Genomic DNA, 27,658 nt, shown 5'->3' on the forward strand with positions numbered 1-27,658 from the left:
CAGTGACCAAAGGAGCTTTTGAAGCTTTTAAATAAAAGTCCACATCTTGAACAATGAGTAGTTACAGGAACAGTTCTGCATGTTGATGCCATGTGTTGGCTACACATAAAGTACAGGGTAATTCATGCAAAATGACCCTAAAAGGCTCCTGTTAGGAAAAAAAGACTCAAAAGAAAGCTTCATATTCCTTTAAAGTCCTTTCAAACAAATATTCTTAACTCTGTTAGCCTGGTATGATTATGTAGAGAAAAAAATGTAATTTCATAAAATGAAGGCTTTAATCATATCAAAGTGCCCAACTTTGGTTATTTCACCGGCCCACTTTACCATTTTATAATAAAGAACATTCGCTATTCCATGAATACAACTATTATCATTCAATATGTTTCAATTAGGAAGATCAGCTGGATTTTCTGATTACTCAAGAAGATAAGAATTTGGTTTGTTAGCTTATTTTGTAACTTTCATGAAAGAAAGAATCCCACATTACCACAAACTTATAAAACAGTAATAGTATATTCTTAGAATACTCCTATGGGAGAGAGCTTTGGCCATGTGTTATCTCAGACTATAAATGACCTCTAACAATCTAATAGTAATTCTAAGCTGGAAAGTACTATAACATAATCCAAATATCCCTCCCTCTAACTCAAAGATTACTAACATTCAAGCAGATACAGATAAAAGGGATAAAACAAATACCTCTTTGGCAGTCTATAATACTCTTACTTTTCCACAAACCAAGGCAAACCTCTAAATCAGTATCCAAGGCCTTGGAAGGTTGAGGACTTGGTTCTGAGAGATAAACCACCAAGTATCTAAATTGTCCATTGCTTTCACTGAGGCTCCACCCCAATAGCTCCCACAGGTAAGCTCCAAATTTAAGCCACAATAGAGAAAAATGTCCTCAAGTAGAAACAATCATAAATTGTGGGTCAATCCCTATGACCACAAATTAATGGCTACCCACATACAACAATGGGAAATGTAGATCATCTTTAAAAAGAAGAAAACTGTATGATTTCTCCGTGAGTCTCAGAATTTTTAATAAGCTCTTAGTGTTAGTGTTCACATTTCTGTAAAAGAGGCAGAATTAACAAATTCTATTCATTTTTATCCAGTGTCGTTAATGAATTTAACAACAGCAATTGCATTGCTTTGGTATATGACCTTAAATTAAAGTTCATTAAGCCTGTAAAGTACTTTTGTGTGTGTGTGTGTGTGGTACGCGGGCCTCTCACTGTTGTGGCCTCTCCCGTTGCGGAGCAACAGGCTCTGGACGCGCAGGCTCAGCGGCCATGGCTCACGGGCCCAGCCGCTCCACGGCATGTGGGATCTTCCCAGACCGGGGCACGAACCCGTGTCCCCTGCATCGGCAGGCGGACTCTCAACCACTGCGCCACCAGGGAAGCCCTGTAAAGTACTTTTAAAGAGCAAGTAAATGCTTCAGGAGTTCTCAAAAAAAAAAAAAAAAGAAAAAGAGAAGAAAAACCTACATCTATCACATAAGATTTAATTAAAATAAACCAAAGGTGGGAGACTCTAGAGTCCATCTGGGTGAGGTGGAAGTGGAGTTCCGGCAGTTCTTTTAATCCAAATTCCCACAGAGAAATGGGCAGCAAAAACCAAAGGGGAAAAATAAAGAGGACAACCTATTAAGAGTTCTGGACACTCTCATTGAGAATTATATCAAGCTGAAAGTATAATTAAATTTATACTTTAATTATAAAGGTCTGATGATCTGTAATTTATCATCAGGAATGCCTGTGTTAGTGCTGTAACCCTGCATTTCTAGGTGATGAATTTAGTGCGTAGCACTATTGATCCCTTCATTATTTTCTGATAACCAAGAAAAAAAATTGAAATCCTAAAGGCTTAAGGACATGTCAGAACTCTCAAAAGGACAGAAAGCAAGGCAAGCTGAACAGAAGCATCTAATAGGTATTCATGTTATGGAAAGTAAAGGGATTATGTTTATTGAACACCTAATACCTGCCAAATACTTTTCCAGGTGCTTTACTTAATCACGTTTGAATTCTCACAACCATGTGAAGAAGGGAGGCTAACACTATGCTTGCAGTGTGAACACTGAGTCTCAAAGGAAGCATATCATTTGTGGCAGAACTGAGGTTGGAACCAGTTGGAACTAGGTCCATCTGACTCCAAAGTCCCTCTTCTTTCTTCTCTGTTGTGCTGTGGAAATGACCTGAGCATTTTATCCTTTGGTCTGTGTTTACCTGGCACCAGAAGGACTAACTGAAAAAATAAAATTTTGGAAATTTAATTATTTTTTCTGCATATATTTATCTTTCTTTATTCATCCTTTCATTTTTCTTACAGTAGAACTTGTTGAACTGCTTTTATTTTCCTCAGCTAACATTGTTGGCCAACAAGCAGTTTGGGCAACCTGTATCCACAGCTTTAAATTATTGAAAGAACTACATGGAAAGAATGCAAAATGACAGAAATATTTTTGAATACTCCCCCCAAAAGAAGGGTGTAAGTTATAAACTGCAAAAGTCTTTTGGAACAAAATGACATTTCATGTTGAAATAGCTCATATAAATCTCTCAGTTTATTTTGAAAATATTAGTAAAACACAGCCGGCATTTACTAGCTAGAGTAACCCAAGCTTAACAGTTTACAACTACAGAATGGCCAATGGAAATTCCAATAATTGGGTACCTGACACGGGGTAGAGGCATTGAGTGATTTTGTAAGAACAGGACTTCCAAGCTTGGCCACTGCAGGTGATCGATGTGCCCCCAAATAAATAAACGATCCTGCAAAACAAACGTAAAGCCATATGGATACAAATTCTACTATTGGACATTTAGTCGTTCTTTGCGCTAACGTGCACACATTCAACTGTCAATCAGATAAAGAAAATTACATTTTTACTTCTTTACCATTAAGCTCTGTAGATAACCAAAAAGTGCTTTCATATGGATAACATTAAATCTAAAATAAAACCCAACTGATGAAAAACAAGCTCTTGATCTAAATCCTCTCAACAAATATGTTTATTGGCTTAACTCACGTCATAGTTAGAAATCAAATTAAATGAAGCTTCTAAGTTTACAATTAGATATTCAACATACCCTTACAAAATTCCCATGAGACATTTGCTTGTAAGTTTCTTCATGATGTACTGAAGAATACAAGCCTATAGAATGAGTTTGGTTTCTCCTGGGGCTTACATGTTTGACACTGCTGTCTGTGCTAGTGGGGATGAAAGCTTAATTAAAGATCTAATCTAGTGTTAACAAAATAACTGCTTCTAGATTTTAACTACAGTGGATGTGCTCACGGCAAATGTACAGGGGGGATAACATCTCTTAGCAGCTCGAAGGATCACACATTCTGAACGGCTGTCAGGGGTAGCTTCATTGAATACTGAAAATTTACAAGGAAGGTTATGCTAAACAATGTCAAGTCCTGATCCTGCCCTTTGATAATCATAGAGTGATGGGCAACTTGGAAAGCCAACTATTTTGATGAAAAAACACATTCAGAAGGTGATTTTCTTAGACACAGATCAATGCTGACTGCACAGAATGAAAAGGATTTCAGAATTAAAACATATTACTTTACAGATACCACCACATGTTTAACCAAACAACCAAGGTTGCAAGTCAGCAGTGTGGTCTCTGAGTGGGAAAAGTAGAACCCAGTTTACATGGGTGTTAAATCTCAAAGCCAATTGGGAAGGATAAAGATCACTGTTCCCAAAATCCAAACTAAGAGTAATAGAAACAGTATATATGAGCTCATTAAATTCTCTATTTCACCTATAAAAGAGTAGAGTAAGAAAAGATGATTTTGAAAAATTAATCCAGCTTAAAAATCCTTTACTTGAGGTTCAAGTAAAACTCAACTGAATATTGTCAAAAGGTTAATTAAAATTCTAAAAATTAACATACATTCAAAGATCTTACTCCCCTGGTCATTTAAAACAATATGGATGATTTCAAACAAGCAGTTAATGAAGGATGAAACATATAAACACTAAAACTCCAAAATCTAAAGAAGCAAATGATTTGAACAAATTGATTATGCCACAAAAGTAACTGGAAAAGTGATAGGAAAAAAATCTAACAGAACATACGGCCCTACAGCTGAATTTTATTTAATTTTATTTAATTTTTAAAGAATAAATACTTGCACATGATTTGCATATATCTCAGGTCTTAGAAAAATATGGAGAGCTCCCTGACTCATTTTATGATGCCAGATATCTCTAATGTTAAGAATGATGAAAACAGAATAAAAATAGAGCAATATCACTCATGATCATACATACAAAATTAAAATTAAAATGTTTCAATTGCATCTGAAATTCTTATCAAAAAATAATGTATCCTGACAAGTGAGCTTTCCAAGAATAGAGGTTTGATTTGATTTAACAGACCTATCAACAGTGAATTAGATCAACAAATTAAAGAGTAAAATCATAGATTCATATCAACAAATATTGAAAAGACTGTGAAAAACAGTCAGCCATTCCAAATAACCTCAATAAAATATTTTAAAAAAACAATAAAGATTAATGACCAACCTCAAAATAAATAACATTTTCAATGGTAAACAACAAAACTATTTTAATTAAAATGAGAAACTACCTAGAGAATTGTGTCACCATTAGTAATTAGAGGAAATATGAGATAATATTAATTATCTTGGATAAATAATGGATAAGGATCATCTTATAAATCTAGTAAATGTGGAAGTCAAGAGAATAAAATTTCTAGTAAACACAATAGAAAAGTAGAGATAGATTTCCACATGTATTGCCAATAATATAATTGTAAAAATAGAAACCCCAACAGATTCTAGCTTTTAATAAAGACAAGTATTAATAAGAGAATTTAGTAAGGTAAATAGAAACAGAGAAATACATTTAAATCATTTTTATTTATTTTAGCAGTAAGACACGGGATATAGAATGGTAAGAAATATTCTACTCACAGTTAACAACAATAATACAAAATACGTAGGAATAAATTTAACAAGAATGGGACAGGACTTATGTGAAGAACATTATAAAACTCCATGGAAAACTATAAGCCTTCTGATTAAATGAAAAGAGATAACATGTTATTAGATGGAAAGATGATATTATGAAAATATTATATTAGTAAAAACTGATGTGGAAGCTAAATGCAATCCTGAGAGAATTTTAACCAAATATTTGAAAAACAGATAATATTGACTTAAAGTTTATATATGCAGGTTAGGCCTAAAGATACTGAACTCTGACCCCAGACCCATGTACTTCTAGGAATACGTCTCTGGATTTATTTTCTTGCAAGACTGCTCCACAGAATACACTGACTTAAGAGACCTGTGGAATTACAATATGCCAAAGAAACTGTTCCTGTTAATCTGAACTGTTCATTGTAAAACTCTTGTACACCCATATACCCCAGAGGGGCTAGTTAACCAGCACAGTATAAAAAGAAAGAATGGAGGGGTGTTTTTGGCTGTGTTGGGTCTTCATTGCTGCGCATGGGCTTTCTTTAGTTGTGGCGGGAAGGGGCTGCTCTTCGTTGCAGTGTGCGGCCTTCTTGTTGCAATGGCTTCTCTTGTAGCAGAGCATGGGCTCTGGGAGCACAGGCTTCAGTACTTGTCACATGGGATCTAGAGCACAGGTTCAGTGGTCATGGCTTGGTTGCTCCGTTGCATGTGGGATCTTCCTGGACCAGGGATTGAACCCATGTCCCCTGCATTGGCAGGTGGATTCTTGTTCACTGCACTACCAGGTGTATAGTGTGCAGGAACCAAGATGGTGCAGTAGAAGGACATGCTCTCATTCCTTCTTGTGAGAACACCTGAATCACAACTAGTTGCTAGACAATCGACAGGAAGACACTGGAACTTTCCAAAAAGATACCCCACATCCAAAGACAAAGGAGAAACCTCAATGAGATGGTAAGAGGGGTGCAATCACAGTAAAATCAAATCCCATAACTGGTGGGTGGGTGACTCACAGACTGGAGAACACTTATACCACAGAAGTCCACCCACTGGAGTGAAGGTTCTGAGCCCCATGTCAGGCTTCCCAACCTGGGGGTCCGAGAACGGGAGGAGGAATACCTAGAGAATCAGACTTTGAAGCGTAGTGGGATTTGATTGCAGGACTTTGACAGGACTGGGGAAAACAGATACTCCACTCTTGGAGGGCACACACAAAGCAGTGTGTCCATAGGGACCCAGGGGAAGGAGCAGTGACCCCAGGGGAGACTGAACCAGACATACCTGCTAGGGTTGGAGCGTCTTCTGCAGAGGCAGGGGGTGGCTGTGGCTCACCATTGGGACAAGGACACTGGCAACAGAAGTTCTGGGAAGTACTCCTTGGCGTGAGCCCTCCCAGAGTCTGTCATTAGCCCCATCAAAGAGCCCAGGTAGGTTCCAGTGTTGGGTTGCCTCAGGCCAAACAACCAGCAGGGAGGGAACCCAGGCCCACCCTTCAGCAGTCAAGCGGATTAAAGTGTTATGGAGCTCTGCCCATCAGAGCAACAGTCAGCTCTACCCACCACCAGTCCTTCCCATCTGGAAACTTACACAAGCCACTTAGATAGCTTCATCCACCAGAGGGCAGACAGCAGAAGCAAGAAGAACTACAATCCTGCAGCCTGTGGAACAAAAACCACATTCACAGAAAGAGAGACAAGATAAAAATGCAGAGGGCTATATACCAGATGAAGGAACAAGATAAACCCCCAGAAATATAACTAAATGAAGTGGAGATAGGCAACCTTCCAGAAAAAGAATTCAGAATAATGATAGTGAATATGATCCAGGGCCTCGGAAAAACAATGGATGCAAACATCGAGAAGATGCAAGAAATGTTTAACAGAGACCTAGAAGAATTAAACAACAAACAAACAGAGATGAACAATAACTGAAATGAAAACTACACTAGAAGGAATGAATAGCACAATAACTGAAGCATAAGAACAGATAAGTGACCTGGAAGACAGAATGGTGGAATTCACTGCTGTGGAACAGAATAAAGAAAAAAGAATGAAAATAAATGAAGACAGCCTAAGAGACCTCTGGGACAACATTAAACTCAAAAACATTCGCATTATAGGGGTCCCAGAAGGAGAAGAGAGAGAGAAAGGACCAGAGAAAATATTTGAAGAGATTATAGTTGAAAACTTCCCTAACATGGAAAAGGAAATAGTCACCCAAGTCCAGGAAGCGCAGCGAGTCCCATACAGGATAAACCCAAGGAGAAACACACCAAGAAACACAGTAATCAAATTGGCAAAAATTAAAGACAAAGAAAAATTATTGAAAGCAGCAAGGGAAAAATGACACATAACATACAAGGGAACTCCCATAAGGCTAACAGCTGATTTCACAGCAGAAACTCTACAAGCTGGAAGGGAGTGGCATGATTTACTTAAAGTGATGAAAGGGAAGAACATAAAACCAAGATTACTCTCCCTGGCAAGGATCTCATTCAGATTTGATGGAGAAATCAAAAGTTTTACAAACAAGCAAAAGCTAAGAGAATTCAGCACCACCAAACTAGCTCTACAACAAATGCTTAAGGAACTTCTCTAAGTGGGAAACACAAGGGAAGAAAAGGACCTACAAAAACAAACCCCCCAAAATTAAGAAAATGGTCATAGGAACATATATATCTATAATTACCTTAAACGTGAATGGATTAAATGCTCCAACCAAAAGACACAAGCTTGCTGAATGGATACAAAAACAAGACTCATATATATGCTGTCTACAAGAGACACACTTCAGACCTAGGGACACATACTGACTGAAAGCGAGGGGATGGAAAAAGATATTCCATACAAATAGAAATCAAAAGAAAGCTGGAGTAGCAATACATATATCAGATAAAATAGACTTTAAAATAGAGAATGTTACGAGAGACAAGGCAGGACACTACATAATGATCAAGGGATCAATCCAAGAAGAAGATATAACAATTATAAATATATATGCACCGAACACAGGAGCACCCCAATACATAAGGCAACTGCTAAGAGCTATAAAAGAGGAAATCAACAGTAACACAATAATAGTGGGGGACTTTAAAACCTCACTTACACCAATGGACAGATCATCCAAAATGAAAATAAATAAGGAAACAGAAGCTTTAAATGACACAATAGACCAGAGAGATTTAATTGATATTTATAGGACGTTCCATCCAACAACAGCAGATTACACTTTCTTCTCAAGTGGGCATGGAACATTCTCCAGGATAGATCACATCTTGGGTGACAAATCAAGCCTCAGTAAATTTAAGAAAACTGAAATCATATCAAGCATCTTTTCTGACCACAACACTATGAGATTAGAAATGAATTACAGGGAGAAAAACATAAAAACACAAACACATGGAGGCTACACAATACGTTACTAAAAAACCAAGAGAAGAGTGAAGGAATAAAAGAGGAAATCAAAAAATACCTAGAGACAAATGACAATGAAAACACAATGATCCAAAACCTATGGGATGCAGCAAAAGCAGTTCTAAGAGGGAAACTTATAGCTATACAAGCCTACCTCAAGAAACAAGAAAAATCTCAAATAAACAATCTAACCTTACACTTAAAGGAACTAGAGAAAGAAGAACAAACAAAACCCAAAGTTAGCAGAAGGAAAGAAATCATCAAGATCAGAGCAGAAATAAATGAAATAGAAACAAAGAAAATAATAGCAGAGATCAATAAAACTAAAAGCGGGTTCTTTGAGAAGATAAACAAACTTGATAAACCATTAGCCAGACTCATCAACAAAAAGAGGGAGAGGACTCAAATCAATAAAATTAGAAATGAAAAAGGAGAAATTACAACAGACATCGCAGAAATACAAAGCATCCTAAGAGACTACCACAAGCAACTCTATGCCAATAAAATGGACAACCTGGAAGAAATGGGCAAATTCTTAGAAAGGTATAACCTTCCAAGACTGAACCAGGAAGAAACAGAAAATATGAACAGACCAATAACAAGAAATGAAAATGAAACTGTGATTAAAAATCTTCCAACAAACAAAAGTCCAGGACCAGATGGCTTCACAGGTGAATTCTATTTAGAGAAGAGCTGACACCCATCCTTCTCAAACTCTTCCAAAAAGTTGCAGAGGAATGAATACTCCTAAACTCATTCTATGAGGCCACCATTACCCTGATACCAAAACCAGAAAAAGACACTACAAAAAAAGAAAATTACAGACCAATATCACTGATGAATATAGATACAAAAATCCTCAACAAAATACTAGCAAACAGAATCCAACAACACATTAAAAGGATCATACATCATGATGAAGTGGGATTTATCCCAGGGATGCAAGGATTCTTCAATATATGCAAGTCAATCAATGTGATACACCATATTAACAAACTGAAGAATAAAAACCATATGATCATCTCAACAGATGCAGAAAAAGCTTTTGACAAAATTCAACACCCATTTATGATAAAAACTCTCCAGAAAATGGGCATAGAGGGAACCTACCTCAACATAATAAAGGCCATATACAACAAACCCACAGCAAACATCATTCTCAATGGTGAAAAACTGAAAGCATTTCCTCTAAGATCAGGAACAAGACAAGGATGTCCACTCTCAGCACTATTATTCAACATAGTTTTGGAAGTCCTAGCCATGGCAAGCAGAGAAGAAAAAGAAATAAAAGGAATACAAATTGGAAAAGAATAAGTAAAACCATCACTGTTTGCAGATGACATGATACCATACATAGAGAATCCTAAAAATGCCACCAGAAAACTACTAGAGCTAATCAATGAATTTGGTAAAGTTGCAGGATACAAAATTAATGCACAGAAATCTCTTGCATTCCTATACACTAATGATGAAAAATCTGAAAGAGAAATTATGGAAACACTCGCATTTAACACTGCAGCAAAAAGAATAAAATACCTAGGAATAAACCTACCTAGGGAGACAAAAGACGTGTTTGCAGAAAAGTATAAGACACTGATGAAAGAAATTAAAGATGATACCAACAGATGGAGAGATATACCATGTTCTTGGATTGGAAGAGTCAATATTGTGAAAATGACTATACTACCCAAAACAATCTACAGATTCAATGCAATCCCTATCAAATTACCAATGGCATTTTTTATGGAACTAGAACAAAAAATCTTAAAATTTGTATGGAGACACAAAAGACCCCGAATAGCCAAAGCAATCTTGAGGGAAAAAAACAGAGCTGGAGGAATCAGACTCCCTGACTTCAGACTATACTATAAAGCTACAGTAGTCAAGACAATATGGTACTTGCACAAAAAGAGAAACACAGATCAATGAAACAAGATAGAAAGCCCAGAGATAAACCCACACACCTATGGTCAACTAATCTATGACAAAGGAAGCAAAGATATACAATGGAGAAAAGACAGTCTCTTCAATAAGTGGTGCTGGGAAAACTAGACAGCTACATGTAAAAAACTGAAATTATAACACTCCCTAACACCATACACAAAAATAAACTAAAAATGGATTCGAGACCTAAGTGTAAGACCAGACACTATAAAACTCTTAGAGGAAAATAGGAAGAACACTCTTTGATATAAATCACAGCAAGATCCCTTTTGACCCACCTCCTAGATTAATGGAAATAAAAACTAAAATAAACAAATGGGACCTAATGAAACTTCAAAGCTTTTGCACAGCAAAGAAAACCATAAACAAGATGAAAAGACAATCCTCAGAATGGGAGAAAATATTTGCAAACAAATCAACGGACAAAGGATTAATCTCCAAAATATATAAACAGCTCATGCAGCTCAATATTAAAGAAACAAACAACCCAATCCAAAAATAGGCAGAAGACCTAAATAGACCTTTCTCCAAAGAAGACATACAGATGGCCAAGAAGCACATGAAAAGCTGCACAACATCACTAATTATTAGAGAAATGCAAATCAAAACTACAGTGAGGTATCACCTCACACCAGTTAGAATGGGCATCATCAGATAATCTACAAACAACAAATGCTGGAGAGGGTGTGGAGAAAAGGGAACCCTCCTGCACTGTTGGTGGGAATGTAAACTGATACAGCCACTATGGAGAACAGGATGGAGGTTCCTTAAAAAACTAAAAACAGAATTACCATATGATCCAGCAATCCCACTACTGGGATTACCCAGAGAAAACCATAATTCAAAAAGACACATGCACCTCAATGTTCATTTCAGCACTATTTACAAAAGTCACGTCATGGAAGCAACCTAAATGCCCACTGACAGATGAATGGATAAAGAAGATGTGGTACATATATACAATGGAATATTACTCAGCCATAAAAAGGAATGAAATTGAGTCATTTGTTGAGACGTGGATGGATCTAGAGACTGTCATACAGAGTGAAGTAAGTCAGAAAGAGAAAAGCAAATATTGTATATTAACGCATGTATGTGGAACCTAGAAAAATGGTTCAGATGAACCAGTTTGCAGGGCAGAATTTGAGACACAGATGTAGAGAACAAACGTATTGACACCAAGGGAGGAAAGCCACGGGGGGTGGCAATGGTGGTGTGGTGAATTGGGCAATTGGGATTGACATGTATACATTGATGTGTATAAAATTAATGACTAATAAGAACCTGCTGTAAAAAAAAATAAATTAAATAAAGTTGAAAAATTTTTTAAAAAAAGAATGTAGGTGTCAGTCTCCCCACGTTAAGCTTTTCAGGCCAACCTCAACCTCACCTTTTGCAAAGGAGGCACCCCCTTAATACAATTGCCTGGAAGGGACTCCTTACATGCTGTGAGAACATTTATAATGACTTTATTATGAATTTAGGTAAAAATATCACAAATATTACCATTAAGAAGGAAGAAAGAAATCATAAATAAAACCAGTGAAAGGAGGTTTGGATCAGGAATGCAAGAATGGTTTAATATTTGAAAAATCATTCATTTTATTAGAAACAAAAAAGAGAGTATCACAATCATATGATTATCACAACGTATGCTGAAAAAAGCTTATGAAAAGTTTTAACATGCTTACATATATGTGTGTATATATATATGTATATATAAACTTAACACACTATGAATAGAAGGAAACATCTTTTTTTTTCTTTTAACATCTTTATTGGAGTATAATTGCTTTACAATGGTGTCTTAGTTTCTGCTGTTTAACAAAGTGAATCAGCTATACATATACATATATGCCCATATCTCCTCCCTCTTGCGTCTCCCTCCCAGCCTCCCTATCCCACCCCTCTAGGTGGACACAAAGCCACTGAGCTGATCTCCTTGTGCTATGCTTGGAAACATCTTTATCTGAAACAAAACAACTTTTAGGAACTATATCATTCAAGGCTAAATTACTGACAGCTTTTCCCCTAAATAGGAACAAGACGAGTACAGCAGCTATCACAAGCTCTGTTTAACATTCTTCCAGAAGTCCTATCTAGGGCGATAAAACCAAAAAGAAAACAGAAGGCTTAAGATTTAGAAAGAAGGAAGTAAAATTGTCATTATTTGAAGACAAAGTAATTATGAACCCAGAAAATTTGAAACATTTATAAACTCTTAACTATAATAAAAAAAATTAACAAAGTCATTGAATACAAGGTCAGTATTTAAAAATATAATTGTACTTATATATACAACAACCAAAAAAAATAAGGTTTTAAAATGTGACAGAGTAGCTGCAAAAATATTAAAAACCTAAGAAAATATTAGCAAAATATTTTTTAAATCTATGCACTGAAAGCTTCAAATATTTAGCAAAATTAAAGATCTAAATAAATTGAAAAGTTAGAAACATTTGAAAAATCATTTTTCAGTGAAAGACAAATCAAGGTTACACACGAAAAATCATTTTATACCCATAAGTTTTTTAAAAATTAAGAGAATATAATGTCTATTGATGGTAGGCAAATAGAAAAAAGCACTCCTTTTTGCTGTTGGAATTTTAAGTATTAAAATTTGAGGGGAAAGTACGTATCTTTTGGTAAAAATATAGGAGTCTCACTTTTAGTCCTTTACTGCATAGAATAAAAGCTCCCCATATAAGAAAATGCATACAAGTACAGATTTTGCAGCATTGTCATAATATTGTCACTCAATAAGACTATGGCTAGATATATTATGGCATATCCAGACCAAAGAAATAAAGCAAAAAAACCCAAAAAGAATTAGGCTTTTTCTGTTTCCAGGCAAGGTTGAGTATCAGGGACCAGATTTACTCTTCTGTCTAACAGTAGCAAAGAAATCAAAACAATATATACTAAATAATAGTTTTCAAATGTAAGGCAGTGGGAATGTAGAACCACAGGATAATGATCTCTGAGAGGGGAAACAAATGAACTAAGCCATACAATTGCCCCAGCTTACTGCCTAAACCGCGTTTCCAGCTGCCATTCAGGGAGGGGAAGCCAGGAGGAGTGTGGTGGTCTCCTCAAGTTGAAAAGATGGCACCTCAGGGAGACACAAGTGGCTATAGTTCATAAAGCAGAGTTCCAGGAGGGGAGAGCTGCAAAGAGAGAGAGCTCCAGAGATGTCCAGAGAGTTCCGCCCAAATTTCCACCTGAGTACTGACCAGGGCATGGATATAGGAAACTACCTGAGGCTGGAGGAAAACCCTCTAAAAGGGGCAGCTGAAACATTGCCCCAAGGTCACAAAGGGCCAGAAATAGTAGGGTCTTTTCACAAACCAGAGTGGAAACGTTCATTATACATAGGAATTGGAAAGAGTGCTCAAGTTAAATGAAAACTTATATCCAGACAAAACCTGTAGGCAAATTTTACAGAATATTCATAATCACCAAAATTTAGAAACAACCCAAATATCCTTCCATCTGTGTACACCCAACTCTAGTAATATGATATATGCTCAATAACTGGTTTGAGAAAGGAAAAAATGAAACATTATATGAGCTTGGAGGAAATGTACTATTAGTACATATAGTTCTAATAATTAATAGTCTCCTTCCTATCATAAACTTTAAATTTAATCCAATCTCTCACAGAATCTTAAGGGAAAAATAAGACTCATTGGCACAAAAGCAAAAATTAAGATCTCACTCCACTGTTAAATAATAAGCTGCATTTATAGTTTTAGATAACAGATGGATAGCCAAAGTCTCCCTCCGATCCCCTAACATCCTCCCCAACTAATCCCAATTTCCAGTGGCTAAAGACACAGTCAACACTGTTAGTTTTCACATACTTCTTTGGAAATCTCAAAGGAGAAACAAATATAATAATGTCCAGTGGGGTTATACAAGCTTAAAGAGGATCTACAGTACAGTTGCCTTATTATAAAGTTAATATGATACTAATGTACCTTTGTAATGTTATCCAAACAAAATGAAAACAGAACAAAACCCTTGCGTTTTCCTTGGAGCTTCACAAACCCTTATTGGAATGCCATATGTAGTTATGGTTGCTCTATTTTAAGGGGATATGTAAAAATTAAAAGTATAATTTTTAAAAAGTATATATGGGGAAGAAGTAAGACTGTTTATTACAAAGAAGCCATAATAGTGATTACATTGCATTCAAGTATTTGTAGATTTATTTTAAAGAGAGTGCTAACTCTGTTCTCTGTTCTTAGAAAAAGGATTAAACTATTTTTCTTTGTTTTATGGAATTTGGATTGCTCTAAAAAGAAGACAACCCTACTGTACATGATTCATGACAACTAGAGAAAATTACCAGAAGACTTTTCCCCTCTTCATGCCTTCAATCCAATCTTTTAAAAAGTGTAACAAAAAGTTTTGTTATTAAAACAATGCTCCTTTCAGGAAACTCAATTAAGCACAAATTATTAAGTTGATCAGGACAATTTAAAGCAAGACAAACCAGAGTTCCATTTATAAAGTCTATAGATAGACGTGAAAATACATAGTATCATCATTCACAACAGGAAAAAAAGACAACAATTTTGGGGGGGAAGAAAAAAATAGAGGAAAATGTCCTACCATAATTTGTGTTTGTTGTGTTCTCAGCATCAGGAAGATGGTGGTCTACACTCGTCAACTTTTTCACGAGTTCCCAGTGTGAATCTTCTTCCGTAAGAAATGGCTCCCAGCCACAGAAACCAGACTCAAAGCCACACCTGAGATGATTTGCTGTTATGCATGAAAAGAAAACTGGTAAGGAGAAATGAAGGAGGAGCAAGCAGGGAAACATTGACTCTATGTTAGCCCATCAACTTAGGCAGTCAGAACTGTCACTCCACTTCGTAAAGAATGTTTCCTGATCATCAGAGTAGTTTTACTTTTTCCAACCTCACAAAGTGTTCCATGTGCTGTGTGAGGCATTACCCCTCTATACTCTTCTGTCTCCAAGCCTGGCACATTCCACCCTGGTTGGCCATCTCTACTGCATTTAATGACACAGGGTGAAACTCTACAGCTTTTCAGAGAGTAACCAATTCACCTGCCAAGATGAAAAAGATTCACCTGCCGAGATTGTTAAAAAAATTTGAAAGGATGGTATTTAAATTAACTCTAGACACCTGAAGAGCTTGAGGTCAGCACCTTAGAATTCATTCTATTACGCTAGTTTAACAGCGTCTCAAAAAAAAAAAAATCCCTAGCCACTTTGCATTGCAGGTAAATTAGATATTTTGAACTTTGCTTTGTTTCCCCTTCTTAATACACAACTAAAAAGTTGAAAAATACTTAAGTTCCTACATTTATCACAAAGCACAACTTCTAGAGAAAGTCAGGATTTGGGGTAAGCTTCCTAAGCACCTTTCCTAGCTTTTTCACCAAATTAGTGAGGAAAAAACAAAAGTTTCAGCGGACTGGGCCATACACCAGAAGTTCTAACAAGAAATTAGCTTTTATGTGTTTAAATTTTCTTTTCCTGAAATAAGAATCATAGTATCAGCCTATCTTAGTTTGGGGGATAAATTAATACAATTAATTTAAAATGTATTTCCAGATATTCCTCTTTATGCAGACACATTTTCATAACAGATGGGAGGACAAAATAATTCTTGGTCAGAAAACACCTAAAGTTTTGACAAGCTCCCTAACATCACAATTCTATTACCTTTAATAAAAGTAATAATAGATGTGTTCCCACTGAGCTCAACTATGTGTCAAGTATTTTACATATATTACCATTTGTTTTCACAAATACCCTACACAGCAAGCATAATTATTCCCGAAAGATTTTCTTTTTGAAACTTTAGCACTAAGCAACTCACCTATGGTAAATTTTAGTAAATGGAATATCCAGGTTTTGAGTTGTTTGACATCAAAGCTTATACTTTGAAGCCTCCCTGCACCTGGGATTCTGTCTCAAAATTTAAAAGACAGCTTCACTGTATGCTTGCTCTTAACCATTATTTTCAGTTTTAAATAATGTGAACAAATTTATCAGCATACTGAATAAGCCCACTATATCTTAATAATCAAAGGATTTTCAAATCTCTATAAAAATGGATACCTGGTTTCATGACCAGATATTTCATCACTAACGTGTCAACAATTAAAACACTGAAGTGCACTTTGCAAGTGACAGGGCCACTTAAATTTTCTCTACATGTAAATTAAACGTATAGATCTTAGAGCTATGCTTGTTTTGACAGTCATATAATGGATATATAATGAAAGATATTTTTCTTTACAAGCAAATATTATTTTCCCCTTAAATATATTTCCCAAACAATAAAAACAAGCAAATTAATTATCATATAATAATGAAAAAATGTTGCACATCACCTAATGGTGAATCAACCTGACAAGGAGATGCTGTTCACCCACATAGTACTTAGCTGGAAATCTATTGCTTCTGGATGTTTTTTTTTTTTTCACAGCTCTGGCTACAGAGTTGATAAGATACTGTTATTGATAAAAAGTTAATGCTCCAAGGAGAGCCTCTTCTGTTCTGTGACAGTCTTAAGAACCTATAACCTAGCTGTGACTGTCCCCCTGGGCATCCAGAAAATCCTCTGATCTAGTTCTTTGGTCCTCTGTGAACTTTGCCACCTGCTAAGCCACCTCCCAGCTCTTCTAAGTCAGTTGGTAGAATGTAGAAATAGACAAGATTTGAAATATATACTTGACCTCTGAAATGTGCTTACAAGTTGCAAATTCTTGGTCGTGAACTTGGTCAAGGAATCCTTCCACCTCCCCCACCACGGGTACCCTCAATTCCTAAATGCACACATCCTTGGAATAGAAAATCTTCCATCTGGGTTGGCCCAGGATTGTCCCAGTTTACACCTGTTGTCCAAGGATAATAATAGCTCTCCTCTTTCCTCTCAAGTGACTCTGTTTGGGCAATAAATTCAATATTGCCCTTTTGGGGCAATAAATTATATATTAATTCACAAAGGAAGCAAGTCCATGCAGATAACAATCTTACTGTTATATGCAATGGTGTGAAATAGCTGTAAGACCACTGAGTGTGGAAATGGAAAGTCAAAGTCACCCAAGCATCACCAAACCCTTCCACAGACTCTTCACATCTGTGCCTGTGTCACTCAACTGCAAAAATGTAAAGAAGATTTCAAGACAAAATAACTTTGGATTGAATAAATGTTGAAATTTGGCTTTAGGAGAAAAGTTCAAACCATTTCTTTCATTACCTGGATGTTTTATCAGTTAAAATATCAATCACTGCACTTTCCACAGAACACTAAACACCACTGTCCTTTGAAAAATGAAAATTAATTTTTAAAATCCATCACTATAAAGATATATGAAAGCAAAATGGTTCAATCACCTCTGTAAAAATCTTCGTGAACTTCTCAGGTGTTTTTACCAAAGACTGCACTATAAAATACAAGTCAAGCTTCAAACCAAAGTTGAAGTTCTTCCATTAATATTTCCCCTACATAATTCAAAACATTTAAGGTGAAGTTATAAATATCTGAAGAAAACCAGGAGGGCCAAACACATTCTGGCAGCTAATAAATGTCTTATGAAACCACATGTGTTAAATGTTAAATGTTTACAAAATCTAAAAAATCATGTATTCATATAAACAAAATGTATTCATTACAAACAGTGATTTTGATTATGTGGTTGCTTTTATTTAAATTTCTGTGACTACAAAACACATTTCACCATCTCTAATCAGAAGATGAGATATGCCACAGTTCATAATTTTAGTGAGATTTCACTGAGTTCATCAGTTAGAGTAATATTTTTAAATTATGACAATGTTTTGTCTTGCATATTTAACCACTGAAGCATATTAGCAGAAGAAAAAGAATTTCATTGTGGCGGCTGAGGAAAATTCTGGATCATGAAAATTAAAATATTTATGACCTCTCCAGTTTGGAAGTAAATCAATTCTCTATTACGTAAGAAAAAAGTTTGCATGGGAATGTTCCATTCAATAAGCATATATTAGTCTTTAATATGATTATAATATATAAACATTTTGTTAATATTTATTGAGAACCCACAAGGATCTTTTCTCCACTAAATATACATGTATTTCCCTTATCCTCAGGAAGTATTGTTAGTATTCAATATTTATTTTTTCAAAATATGGAAGACATCCAGAGACAGTATCACAGTAAAGATTAAATGCATTGCACTGGATTCTTGGTTTAAGCTTCTTTCACTTGAATATTGTACCAACTTCTCCTTTGAAGTGTAACAATTTATATTAGCAGGTTAAATGCTCTAACAACTCCTATTTATTCAATTAAAAGAGCTTTTTTCCCCATGGAATTGTCCAAACGGTTTTGATTTAAACACACATCTGTCAATCTTGCCATCCTTTTTGGAACATACACACAGTCTTTTTCTGTATGTTATGATTGAAAATTATATATATATATATTCAAAATTTTATTGTGGTAAAATATACTTAACATAAAAATTACCTTTTTAACCATTTTTAAGTGTACAGTTGAGTGGCACTAAGCACCTTCACACTGTTGTACACCCAACACCATCATGTATCTCCAGAACTTTTCCACCATCCCAAATCCAAACTCCATACCCATTAAACACTTACTCCCCATTTTTCTCTTCCCCTCACCCCTGGCAACCACCATTCTGCTTCCCATTTCTATGAATTTGATTTCTCTAGGTAAGAAGAATTATACAATGTTTGTCCTATTGTGACTTGCTTATTTCACTTAGCATGTCTTCAAGGGTCAGCCACGTTGTAGCATGTGTCTACATGTAAGCATTAGGTATATTTTCTTTGTAAGTTGTTCAGCTAGTCAATGTATACCTTTAGATATGTCTGGCACATGTTATATTTTATTAGAAATGTTTTAAAAATATATTGCATATTTATTTTATTCTTAAATGTCCCCATTTTATACAGGATCATGTTAATAACGATCAAAAATCTATTGTTTGGAATCATGCAGTATTTGTCCTTCTGTGACTGGCTTATTTCACTTAGCATAATGATTCCACTTACATGAGGTATCTAAAATACTCAAACTCATATGTTACTCAGTTGATATAAAGTTTCAGTTATGCAAGGTAATGTCTATAGTCAACAATACTGTATTATGCACTTTTTTGTCAATTGTTTTGCAATACTTAATGCTTTTAAAATACTTTTGCAATACTTAATGCTTGTCAAAAATACAGCATTTTGTGAAGTATTTTGAGAAGGGAGAAGCAGAAAGGAGGAGCATGAAAAACAGCTCACTTGTTTGCCACTAACACCGGTTCAGCAGGACCTTTTTTATGTTCATGTGAACGATGTATTTGAAGCTGAAGGTGCTGTGCAGAACAGGCGTTTCCTGTGCATCTTCTGCACCAGTCGTGAGGATGGAGTCTTTTAGGGTGGAATTGGCAAAGTTTTACTGGACAAGAGCGTCTAGACTGTTTAGAACTTTGACAGGTGACATCCTCCACTCGGTAAGGGTTAGATGACTTCGGACAAGTTCTACAAAACTGCTTGAAGTAAACCCCGTGAGCGCGGTGTACACACCTCGCACCTGCACTTTCCCATCCTTGCAGTAATCACAGCCTTCTTCCTGCTCTAAGAACTGGAAATGCCCGCCGCGCTCCTCTCTGGCTCCGGGCTCTAGCGACCACCTGTTCCCGCAGCGGCCAGCTCGCCTCGGTCACGGTCGGTCACGGCCGTCTGGGGCCTCCCTACCGGCGGCGGCTGCTTCAGGCTCCTGGGAGAACGCCTCCCCAGGCCTCCCGCGGCTCCCAGATCACCCACACCGTGGCCTGGGCCACGCCCTCCTCCAGGGACCACGGCCATTGGGCCGCCTTCCTCGGCGACACCTCTCCTGCCTCGGGGTGTCAGAGATGGTGGCCCTCCCTCTCCCTCCGGCGCCCCCAGCTCCGCTCGCCCTCTCGGCCCCTTCAAGGAAGGTGATGCGGCGGGAGGCAATGACTCGGGGACAGCGTGGGAAGCGCACACGTCCCGGGGCACCGCCCTGGGGGATGCCCTGCTTGGGGAGGCCCCCAACCTGGCTGCCCTGCGAGGGAGGCCGAGCCGCCTGCACCCGCACCCTCAGGTCCGGGATCACAGGGGCAGGGGGTCGCGGGTCTGCACAGCCCCATGCACCGTCCCAGCGAGGGCTGCACCGATTTGTCGTGGCGCGTGTTCACCTGCAAGGGCCCATCGAGGCTGCTGACCGCAGGGCGAGGCGGGGCCTCACCTGCGGCAGGTGGTCCGTGAACCTTGCCCGCTGGGAGATGTGGAAACACTCGGCGGCCCTCAGCTCACCGTAGCCCCGGAAAGACCACGAGGCTGTGCAGAGGAAGTGGGAGGGTATCGCCGGCTCGGGTAGCGCCGGCTCGGGTGCCGCCAGCGGCCCTGCCCAGCCGCGCCCTTGGCTTTGGCTGCCAGCGGATAGGGTTAAAGATCCTAGCGGGGGGCGCAACCCGGTACATGCAACCGTCCAGCACCTCGGCCTCCAGGGCATCCATATGCATAGCCCCACCTAGTTAAGAAGATAAATCTTGCGTCAAGTGTTCTTACTACAAAAGGGGGGGGGCAGGGGAGGACAAGGAAAACTTTGGAGGTGAAGGATGTGACAGTTTCACAGGGGTATGCACATGTCCAAACTTACCAAACTGTATACATTGATTTTGTGCCGATTTTCGTTCAATAATTATACCTTAATAAAACTATTTTAAAATGTATTGTTTGGAATTATAATGATGCCCTTAGGGATTAGTGAAGCACTGGGAGTTTTGTTTCTATCATGAAAGGCCTCCAATTTGCCTCTTAAGACTACTTTTTTTTTATTGCCACCTGTTTTCTCTCTCAGCCATCTCTTCAATTCTGAAGTCTTTTAGGCACAGTGGTTCTCAAACTTTAATATGCAGGTGAATCACCTAGGACATTGTTAAAATGAAACTCTGGGTTCTGTAAGGCTGGGTTATATCCTGAAGTCCTGCATTTCAAAGGAACTCTCAGATGCTGCCTCTGATACTGCTGGTCAAGGAAGTAACGCTCTAATAGCAAACACTAGCAAAACACGGTTTCCCTTTACCATTAACTGCTTTTGAAAAGGCACTAGGTTACAGGCTCAATCAACTACGTTGGTCAAAATAGTATAAAAGTAAGAGAAACTGGGTAAAGAAAGAACACCTGTGTGAATGCGCCTTTTGCAAAAATCACACTGACTACAGATACCAACTGACAATATTCATGAGTTAATATTTACCGAGTTTCCAGAATATGGTAAGTACTCCTGGTGTACTCAAACTACATCTATGAGCTACACCGTTCTAGAGATTCATCCTATACTGGGATAAAAGGAAGATATAAAAGCACTTTCCTTGTGCTTCATGAACTTTAAAACTCTATTTTTTTTTTTTTTTTTTTTTTTTTCGGTACGTGGGCCTCTCACTGTCGTGGCCTCTCCCGTTGCGGAGCACAGGCTCCGGACGCGCAGGCTCAGCGGCCATGGCTCACGGGCCCAGCCGCTCCGAGGCATGTGAGATCTTCCTGGACCGGGGCACGAACCCGTGTCCGCTGCATCGGCAGGTGGACTCTGAACCACTGCGCCACCAGGGAAGCCCTAAAATTCTATTTTTAAGAAAAATTTGTATAACGAATTCAAATTTGTAAAATATAAATTTAAAAGTATGTGGAAAATGTTTCAAAGTGGTTTTAACTTTCAAAGGAAAGCCTCTTAATTTGTAATAACATATGTATGCATGTGTATATATGCACAATATGTTAAACACTTTAGTGCAGAAAATAGTGTAACATTATATCAATTCTAATGATTCAATTACTACATAAATAATTTCCTCAAAGCAAAAGTGATTGTACAAATATTTACATGAAATACTCAAGCTGACATCAAAGTATATGGATATTTTGTAATATGTAACATGGCTGCCTTTTTTGGGGGGGTCATATCCCTTATATAAAGTTGATCTCAAGCAAGCATGACAGGTTTTCTTTGGCCAAATGAGCTTACATTATTTGGAATACTTATCAGACTAAGAAGTAACACTATCTGTTGATAAGCACAGCCATCTGTCCCTGAATTCACATAAAGGAAATAGCAGGATGGTATCAAGATATACTCTATGGGGAAAATGCCAGATAAGTAATCAATAAAAGTTCAATAAAGGAGGAGAAATGGGAAAATATGTCCAAAATAAAATGCTAAAGTATCTACCAATACTCTAGGTGGAATTCGATTAAGAAAACCAATTAAAAGGAGAGCCTTCACCAGAGGAAAAAAAGGAGAAAAGAAGCTAAGTTTCCATATGTAGAATTGAAAAGATAAGAAATATATTTACTTTCAGTTATTGGAACTGAGCATAATACAAACCATTAGAAAGGTGAATTTCTCCAAAAGAAATGAACCAAATTGTCTGTAAAAAAGCATTTAAATGAAGCATAAAGAGGAATGTGACACTCACATTAGAGAAAATGAATGGTCCTCATATTTTTTAATGAACAAAAATAGAACACCGAAAATATCCACAGAGATCATATTGGTAAGGAGATTATTTTTCTTAAATCTATGGTTAAGACCAGGTGTCTGAGGAATTAATTGAATTCGTGCTTACAAACAGGCAGAGGATTTCTCGCTTGCTTTCCCATCTTCTCTTTTCTACACCCCAGTCCACTGCTGTTAATAAAATGCTTACATCAGCAGAAGCATTTTCATTAAAAAGGTGACATTTATCTTACTGCCATACTTTTCTCTTGCTCAACAAAATATATCACTAAAATAAAACACTGCAGCAAAATAAATGTCAAATTTTTAATAATTAAAAAACCCTCTTGTTTGTGACATAAAAATTGGATGCATTTAGTTTTAATTCATTTCTAAAGAGACACAGGTATCTTAGTTGCTAAGTTATCTCATATGAGAACCATCATGTAGGTTGTAAATTACATTATATTTCCTTTCTAATACAACTAGGTTTGAATAGTAATGGAATTTCTCATCATTACTCCTATCAAAGACTCTCCATACACTGTCTGAAATGAAGTTTTTGGGCTTTTTTGCCTAGTCATGAATACCAACCATGGCTGACATGATCTCTATGTCACCATGGTTGTCTGGAAGGCCATGGCAGCCCTTCTCCTCTTTACCCTTTCCCCACAGCTTCCTACATGATTGGTCAGAATGGAAAAAGCCCTACATTTAATAAAGGTTAGCAATCCATAATATAAGTCTCCAAAGAGAAGAGTACAAATAGGTTCCCTCTCCCATCCATTTTCCTCTTTAATCAACACACACACACACACACACACCCCCCTAATCACAACTATTCATTTGTTGAACAAATAGAGAGATTTCAAGTGTTAGCAAAAAGCACCAAAACATCAAGAGATGTTAGCATAGAGATGCCCACAAGGAATAGTACTGGTGGCTTCAGAATGAGAATGTACATTCATCTTACTTCATACAAATTAAATGTACCTTGCTCAAGACAAAGACTCTTAAATCCAAGTACAGTCATGAATGTGAGCATATGAGTGAGTAAACCATTAATTTACTTACAGCAAGTCGCTGGATCCTCATCACTCTCATCAGAACAGTCCTGCTGAGAGTCACAGACCAATTCTTGGGCAATGCACTGGCCGCTGGCACAAGTGAATTCATCTGCAGAGCAAAGCTGTCTGGAGGGGGCCTGTGCACAGGCGTAGACCCAGAGCTCGTCTAGCCCAATAAAACCTTTCTGGCTCAAAATAGTCCCTTCAAAAATAATCTTCAGGGAAAAACAAAGAACAATTTGTGAGCTTACAATCTCTTCAAAAAGACCCAAAAAAAGAATAATAGAGATTAAAGAATTATTAAGAAAAATGCCTGTTTAAAGAGCAAGCAAATACAACTAAGAACAAAGTTCCTATTTGATCACCTTGACCCACACACATAAGACTGATGGGCACATTAGATCCACTGAGGCCTCTGAGAAACGACCCATGATCTGATGAAAGCATCCCATTTAACCACCGACAATGTCCCTGACTGCAAACTTGTTGTTTGGTCATCTTCACAGCCCGCTTATTTTAATATTCAAGGAAAAGATTAAGTGTTAACACTACTTATACTAGAGCTATAACTGCATTTGGTTTTTTAACTACTAAAATTAGTTATTGCAATGCATGAAGGGAAATGTCAGGCAGACAGTAAGATACACAATAGAAGAGAACATTTAAAAAAATAAATTTAAGAAACTTAATTTTATAAAAGAATTGCTCTAATAATCAAAGAAGCACTAATTAAAGGAAATGAATCTCATTTTCTCCAATCGAATTGCTAGCTTTCTGAAGGTATACAATACTAGCAAGTGAAACAACCATACATTGCTAGTCTAGTGTAAGACAATGCCCAAGTATTAAAAACCCCTGAGGTTCTAAAAAGAGCAATGGTTTATTAACACCAAGAGGGCAGGAGAGATAGAAATCAAAGACTGTATAGCAAATAACTAATTATTTGCTGTCCAAAACAGTAGTCACTAGCTCCATAGGACTATTTAAATTTAAATTAACTAAAATTAAATTAAAATTCAGTTCTACACTTCAGTAGTTACATTTCAACTGCTCAATAGCCACGTGTGGCTACTGGCTACTATACTGGAGAGCACAGATAAAATTTCCATTAACACAGAAAGTTCTTTGGATCACCTCTGAACTAGATACTGGGTTTTGTTTTGTTTTCATGGGATAGAGCAAAAGTATTTCTTTTTTACTCAAGTATAGTTAATTTATAATATAGTGTTAGTTTCAGGTATACAGCATAGGAATTCAGGTTTTTTTGCATAAATATTGTTAATGTGTAAATAAGATACTAGGAACAAAGACTGACTCCTTTTAGTCTTTTTCACCTTAAAGTTTCTGATAGAATTTCTTTTAAAAAACATAAGCGATATACATTTGTTTATTAAGAAATACTTAAGATGAAGTTTGCATAAATATTTAACAATTTATAAAATAATATTAAATTTAAATATTTCATAAGAACACTTTGTATCTTTCTCCATAATGAATGTCTTATATGTTAAAATTATTGGACCTACAGCTGTGTATTTTCATAGCAGCAGGATAACAGATATGCAGAAATGATATAAGTTTAGGTTTCAAAAATTTATGCATTTAAACTTTGATCTTAAAAGTCTGCCATTACTGGGCCTCCCTGGTGGCGCAGTGGTTGAGAGTCCGCCTGCCGATGCAGGGGATACGGGTTCGTGCCCCGGTCTGGGAGGATCCCATATGCCGCGGAGCGGCTGGGCCCGTGAGCCATGGCCGCTGGGCCTGCGCGTCCGGAGCCTGTGCTCCGCAACGGGAGAGGCCACAGCAGTGAGAGGCCCGCATACCGCAAAAAGAAAAAAAAAAAAAAAAAAAAAAAAAAAAAAAAAAAAAGTCTGCCATTACTGAAAAGCCAGTTACATTTAATATGTACTTGGAAACCTTGGATAACTCCAATATTATTTTCATTATATTGTTTGTTTTATCTTTGAGTTAAGTACAAAAACAAACTTTAATATTCAGCTTATGTAAAAAAGAATAAAGGTCCAATCATTTAGTACTTCTTTCAGAAGTTATAAAGATAGATATCAGCTTAGAAAAATTAAAATAGTGTCAAAATTTTAACTCAACGTGCTATGATATAAACCTCAACTTTTCTGAGATTGCTACAAAAATGCTGATTCATAAATTCCAACTTCAGCAGTAAATTGGATTCTAAAAACCTCCATGGTCACAGTTCAGTATCATTTGGGTTCTCCCTTTTAATACTAGAAAAATGTACCTTAAGTGAATGAAATTGGTTCCATAAGCCACACATACAATCAGCCTCATTATTTTACACTCACACTCCAGCATAAATATATTTATGTACTCTATATACAAAACAAAATGAGTGGAAACTTAGAGTACTACACTTCAAAAATAAAAATCTAAATAGCAATTAATTATATCAGTATTTCAATGTTGATCTCTCTGACGCTACTACACTTTGCAATATTGCCATGATATTAGAAAAGAAAGAAATGACAGGCAAACACTTGATATGAAAGTTTAAAAATATTATCAGATACATTTTTTCTGCACAATCTCAGCTCTATATACAACACAAAACCCCAAGTTAATATTTTTAAGAGATAGCATTCCCACTGAGCATATGTTTCTTTCAGATGCATCTTTGTACAGGTAGAGTTATCCATGTGTTATAAAGATATGAATTACTGCATTCAAAACATCTGCGTATACTCTACTGATTTTCCAATACCAGTTTACTATTTATCTGCTTCATAATGTAACTGGCTTCCTTGGTTGTACTGCACGGTGTTTGGGGGTCCTAGGGAGGGAACCCATGGAAGATGAGGATGCTTTCAACAAGAGTAGTTATGCTCTTGCTCCTCCACTCAAGAAGATTTGACCGGAGTAGGGCTAGATACAATGAAAAGTAATTGCTCTCCCCAGATATACAAGTCTACATCCCTAATTTCAATGCTAATTTAAATTAAGCAATGGGTGATAAATTCATAACTACAAAGCTAAAAATTAAACTCATGATAAAAAATACTTGTTTTTCCCTTTTATACCTGAAATGTCTTCAGTCCTTCTGGTATTAACACATCTGCTTTCACCCATTTTCTGTGAGTTGATATGTTGTATGTCCAAAATATTTCTTCTTCCTTTGATCCAAAGAAAAAGACATCACTCATTCCCCAAATTCTACTCTCATAGTTATATATGTGCTCTCTTAATTATATTTCAGTAGATTTTACCCTACCTGTAGGATATTAAGTACTAAGAAATCTAAAGTATTGGTTAAAAAGCTACATAACAATTTAAAAGAAAAATAAAAGGAGAGGGGAAGAGATGAAAAGATAGAGCACAGAGGATTTTTAGGGCAGTGAAAATACTCTTTATGATAATATAATGATGGATACATGTCATTCATTATACATTTGTCCAAACCCATAGAATGTGCAACACCAAGAGTGAACCCTAATGTAAACTAGACACTTCAGGTGATAATGACGTGTCAATGTTGATTCATCAATTGTAACATGTGTACCACTCTGGTGGAGGATGCTGATAATGGGTGAGGCTAAGCATGTGCGGGGACAGGGGGTATAAGGGAAATCTCTATACCTTCCTCTTGATTTTGCTGTGAATCTAAAATCGCTCTATAAAAATTATTGTTTTTAAAAATAAGGAAATAAAGCATGTCTACATAGTAAAGCTGCCTATTTTTTTTTATGAGGGAGAGTAAGGACAGAACAAAAATTTGAATGGAATC

General features: G+C 36.9%; 1 protein-coding gene across 1 annotated transcript in view; it reads right to left on the reverse strand.

Moving 5' to 3' along the window:
* Positions 1-27,658, reverse strand: part of MALRD1 (MAM and LDL receptor class A domain containing 1) — a gene marked incomplete at both ends in the record, with an annotated part of 598,196 nt that overhangs the window by 495,628 nt on the left and 74,910 nt on the right. Inside the window, 4 exons of the mRNA XM_082619568.1 lie at positions 2,686-2,783; positions 14,952-15,101; positions 23,909-24,116; positions 26,955-27,047. Of these exons, the coding sequence (XP_082475694.1) occupies positions 2,686-2,783; positions 14,952-15,101; positions 23,909-24,116; positions 26,955-27,047 (549 nt within the window). The remainder of the gene's footprint in view (positions 1-2,685; positions 2,784-14,951; positions 15,102-23,908; positions 24,117-26,954; positions 27,048-27,658) is intronic.

This window comes from Mesoplodon mirus (genome assembly GCF_964341445.2).
Source record: "Mesoplodon mirus genome assembly, chromosome: 4".
Taxonomy (NCBI): domain Eukaryota; kingdom Metazoa; phylum Chordata; class Mammalia; order Artiodactyla; family Ziphiidae; genus Mesoplodon; species Mesoplodon mirus.